General features: G+C 36.0%; 1 protein-coding gene across 1 annotated transcript; it reads right to left on the minus strand.

The window, feature by feature from the left end:
- Nucleotides 1–1,281: 1,281 nt before the first annotated feature.
- Nucleotides 1,282–3,585, minus strand: LOC110869073 (protein CANDIDATE G-PROTEIN COUPLED RECEPTOR 7). Its single transcript, XM_022118367.2, has 2 exons — nucleotides 2,791–3,585; nucleotides 1,282–2,012 (listed from the first exon to the last, which is right to left on the minus strand). The coding sequence occupies exons 1-2, from the start codon at nucleotides 3,485–3,487 to the stop codon at nucleotides 1,396–1,398; spliced, it is 1,314 nt and encodes a 437-aa protein (XP_021974059.1). The 5' UTR covers nucleotides 3,488–3,585; the 3' UTR covers nucleotides 1,282–1,395.
- Between the last annotated feature and the right edge of the window lie 1,399 nt (nucleotides 3,586–4,984).

The raw sequence follows: 4,984 nt of genomic DNA on the forward strand, positions 1-4,984 counted from the left end.
CCTCACGAATCCCATTGGACAGCTGTCAAACGTATAATTCGCTATCTCAAGGGAACGTCTCAACTGGGCCTTCGTTTTACATCGAACTCAACGTCTACATTACATGCCTTTGCTGATTCACATTGGGGTGAAATGTTGGTTCCTATTACAGCATATTCGGATTCCGATTGGGCTGGTTACCCGGTCGACCGTCGATCCACAGGGGGCTATGCTATCTTCTTGGGTTCGAACTTAGTATCATGGTCAGCTCGTAAGCAGAAAACTGTCTCTAGGTCGTCTACTAAATCCGAATACAAGGCTATTGCTGATACGGTTGCTGAACTAATCTGGTTAAAGTCTCTCCTACAAGAACTGGGAGTTAAGTTGAATAAACCCACTCTTTGGTGTGATAATCTTGGAGCTACGTATCTTTCAGCAAACCCGGTGTTTCATGCTAGAACTAAACATGTGGAGGTAGATTTCCATTTTGTTCGTGAGCAAGTCACCCAAGGAAATCTGAAGGTTCAATTTATTAAAACAGATGATCAAATTGCCGACATCTTCACGAAGCCGTTATCAACTCAAAGATTTGAATTTTTAGATCCATGTTGCAGGTCGTTACCCGCCCTCAACTTGCGGGGGAATGTTAAGCCAAAAGTTAGAGGGTTATTATTATAACTAGTAGAATATATATAAACCTCTTTGTAATCAATATTGAATAATGAATGAAATTATGAGTTGATATGACCAATTATCTTCCTTACTGTCATTTGACAAGCCGAACTTTTTGTTCTAAAATCTGATGCCTCCACCCTTAGAGGTGTTCATATCATGTGACGTTGGCTTAAAAATATCCTTTTCTAGCTCATTTCTAAGGACAACCATAACAATGTATTTATCCTTAGATAATCTAAAACTGAGTCCATTTGTACAATAATATTTAACCTTTTCTAGCTCATTTCTAAGGACAACCATATATAACAATGTATTTATCCCAAGATAATCTAAAATTGAGTCCACTTGTAAAATAATATTTTTCAATAACTAATTATATATTTTAGCATACTATATGTATTTTTTATATATAGTATACGTACATGTAATAAATTATAATTGAATATGGTGAGTATACATATGCACATTAAACTCAGTTAACTAAGCATTTGGTTAAGCTATGCCATTTGTCAAATGCACAAAAATCATGGTTTCCAAATATGTGATGAGATTATGAATACATACATATTGAACCTATAAATCATTATAATTTTAATTCTACCACACCATAGACAAAACACTCATGCAATAGTGACATGTTTATACATGATTTTTAATACAGACACTATAACTGATCTGAAATTTTTTATACAGATAACAGCAGATCATTCCAGCTAACGTACTTGTAACATTTGCAACAATTCAAAGCTCAAACTCATGTGCCTGCAAATACCTCTCGGCTTCCTTTTCTTCATCCTCATTAACAAGAAAGTAATCATTTCTGTCAGTTGGCCTGAACATATAAAACATCATCATATAGAACACAAGACTGGCTACTTCTTCAGCCGCGTTAGACACCCACTCAAATTTATACGATGAAATTGTTGTCAACGAGAAGACGATAATTCTTGTGAAATACAAGTACCCAATTACCAAAACATAGAACTGCTTGAAAAGGGTCAATTTAGCCAGATTTCTAGCAGCTTTCCCGTCGGTTTTAGAAGTTTCACGTAGTGATCGAATCGACCAAACAATGGGGAAGAGAATCGCGCAACAACATATTAAATCTACTAACAAGAACACTTGGTTCCATGTGACCCAACTCTTGATGAATGGACCGTTTTCCCCTATCACTGCTGATGCTACATTTGCTAGAACCTGAAGGGGGATCACTATCATTAACAGTTTCTTCTCCTTTTCTTGTAAAAATGGTTTCAGAAATGACCATCCGGTGCCAATCAAGATGATCACCGTGAAAAGAAGCACTGCGCGGAAGAATTGGAACGTGTAGAATAACACGTCCCATCCGTGAGGTGTACCTGTATTAGATTGAATATATTAGTTAGGGTTTATTGAAATTATCGCTACCATAATCAAGAGATGTGATTTGATCAGGTTTCATTTGTAATTATCATTATTATATTGATTAATAACACACAATATCTGACCTGGTTTTTATTATTTCAACATTATTATATCCATAATACAATATCTTATCTTACCTGATTTTTATTATTTCAACAAGTTAGTAGGGGTGTGCATGAGTCGTTTTGAATCAGTTTTTGGGTCCAACCAAATCAAAAGGTTTTTATGTTTATTTTGAAAATCATTGTGTTCTCCGTTTTTTTCGTTTTTTCACAACACGTTCGGTTCGGTTTTTTCGGTTTTTCGGTTTTGACGTGAAAGTATTAGGCCGAATAAAAAATGATCAAAAAATAATGAATTTGGCCTGAAACTTCGGACCTATATTGTTTTATTAGTTAATGATTAATTGATTATCACACAACCCGATCTAACTTTTTTGGGTTGCACCATGTGTTAATTCCGAATAAATTACATAACATTCAAAAACTAAAATTATAATCCATAAATTTAATAAGAAGTGTTAAAAAACAACGGTTCTTCGGTTATTCGGTCCAGTTTGATTTTCCTTTTTCAAAAAATACAAAACCGAACTGTAAAATTCGGTTTTCAAAAAGTTCAAAACTGAACCGTCAATTTTTTGTACGGTTCAGTTATTTTGGTCAGGTCATGTCAATTAATTTGGTTTCGGTTCGGTTAATTGGTTTCCTACTCACCCTACAAGCTACGACATACCTGTAACTTTGATGTAATGTTTTTCCTCTGAAGCACAAATCAAGTTAAAAGCCTTCACAACAAGCAACACACCCATAAGCACATGAATCCGGTGAAGGGACAACTTATTTTTCTTGCATTCAACGATCCAAAACCCGAAGAAACATAGATAAATCATAGAAAACACAAAGTAAAGCGACGGGAGCAGCGATTCACCGGCCGACAAGTAATCCCTATGCTTCCCATCATCACTATTATACAACTCCATCCTCACATCCATCGTAACACGCGATCCCGGGTTACAATTAGCAAACAGGAGAAAATACTCACCCGGGTACCCAACCGGATACGATTTATTAATCGATGAGTGAGGCGGAGGCGCGAGATCTTGGAATGTGAATAAAAGGGAAATGAATCTGGAATCAACCACACATGGAATGTGGTTGAATTCAAGTTCCATGAGGACTTGGTTTAGGGAGCCTTCGGAGAGGAGGAAGAACCCGATACGCGATGGATCGGGTTGGTTGAGGCCGGAGGTGACGGATACCGAGGAGATGGTGACCGCGGCGGATCCCTTGCTTGTGAATCCGAATTTTTCGAAGAGGATCATTGGGCGATTGTCGTTTTTGACTTGTAAGGTTTTGATCTCCGCCGTGACGGGTGGTGGGATGAGAGAGAACGCGAGGAGGAGGAGAGAGAAGAGGGTTGAGATCGGCATTTTGGGGTTTTCCGGCGGTGGCGGACGGTGGTTTACGGTGGAGTTTGGAGAGGCGGGAATTTGTTTAGTTAACGGCTAAAACGGCTTCTCCAAATGGCGGGTGATTTTTTTTTTTTCTTGTTGTTTTGGTTTCATGGCCTATGATTGGTTTACATATAAATATATCCACAAATTAAATTAGAAAGGTAATTAACTCTAATACTTTATATCTGTTGATTATAATCCACAAATGTATTAACTATTTTTGTGGGGCAAATTACAAACAAGATAGCATAAAATTACAAAGGTAATATTATTTTCTTGTTAAGGTTTTCAAAGCTCACAGTGGAGGTCAATTGGAAATGGAAGTAAGAGAATCCATAACGCTAAAGGCGGGTTTAAATCCAGACTAGCCTAGTCAACTTTTCACATCATTGCAACCATGGTTATTTCAAACCTTATTTTTCTCCGCAACACTAAACCATTCTAAACCATCATCTCATTATCCACCTCATCACCTAATTTGCTTTTATTTAACTATTTATAATCTATTTTTAATTTATTTGTCTAATTATATTATTTATTTTTATTTAAATATAAAAAATAAAAGTCATATCAATATAATTAATTTATTAATTATTTTATATTTTATTTATTCCGTTATTTAGTATTTTTATTTTATATCTTATTTTTCTCCGCAACACTAAACCTTCTCTTCTTTTTAGGTTTTGCTTTTTCCAGCGGTGGAGCTTGGAATTCTAGCGGTTCCTCTATGTCAGCAATGTAATCAGTGAAGTTGTGGGAGACTTCAATTGGCACAGGATAGAGGTTGAGATTCTGAAATGCTTCCGACATCTCATTTATGTTGTACGTCATATATGCAAAAATGCACAAAATGTTAAGTTAAAACTTTGAAACAAAGCTTAACAAATAAACATTTTTATTGCATACCAATTTGTACAACATAACAGAAAACAGAACACACTCAGATCTATTTATTTATTTACTGGGAAGTAGATATTTCTAGATTTAAAGCTTAAAGATTTGCATTTTCTGCTACAGTAGCGAGCAGATACAGATTTGCCCATTTTTCATCTAAGTTATTTTCCCCTGGTGGATTATTACTAATTTCCTGAATTTCTGGGTTAAACCTCACTCTCTTGGTTCGGGGTTTCTTTTTCTCTTGACCTTTTCTAAGGATTGAATTCCTTTTCTCCGGTGTAAGTGGGTTTTCATAATTTGCCTTACGGACAAAGATTCCTTCCTCTAACTTGACGGAAGTTTTGGAGGAAGAGGTCCCCTGTTCTTTAGGTGTACTATCTAATTTGCGGTAGATAGCAGAAATCTTTTGTTTACCCATACTGTAATTTTAACAATTAATCAATTAAAGCACATATTTTCACAGAATGACAAATAGAATTTTCGATAATCTTAAATTAATTAGAACAATGAGCTTAATCAGTAAGCTTAAAACAGTGGCTCTGATACCACATTTTCCTGTCACGGCCCCCGACCCGG

The sequence above is a fragment of the Helianthus annuus genome, chromosome 7 (genome assembly GCF_002127325.2).
Source record: "Helianthus annuus cultivar XRQ/B chromosome 7, HanXRQr2.0-SUNRISE, whole genome shotgun sequence".
In the NCBI taxonomy this organism is placed as follows: Eukaryota; Viridiplantae; Streptophyta; class Magnoliopsida; order Asterales; family Asteraceae; genus Helianthus; species Helianthus annuus.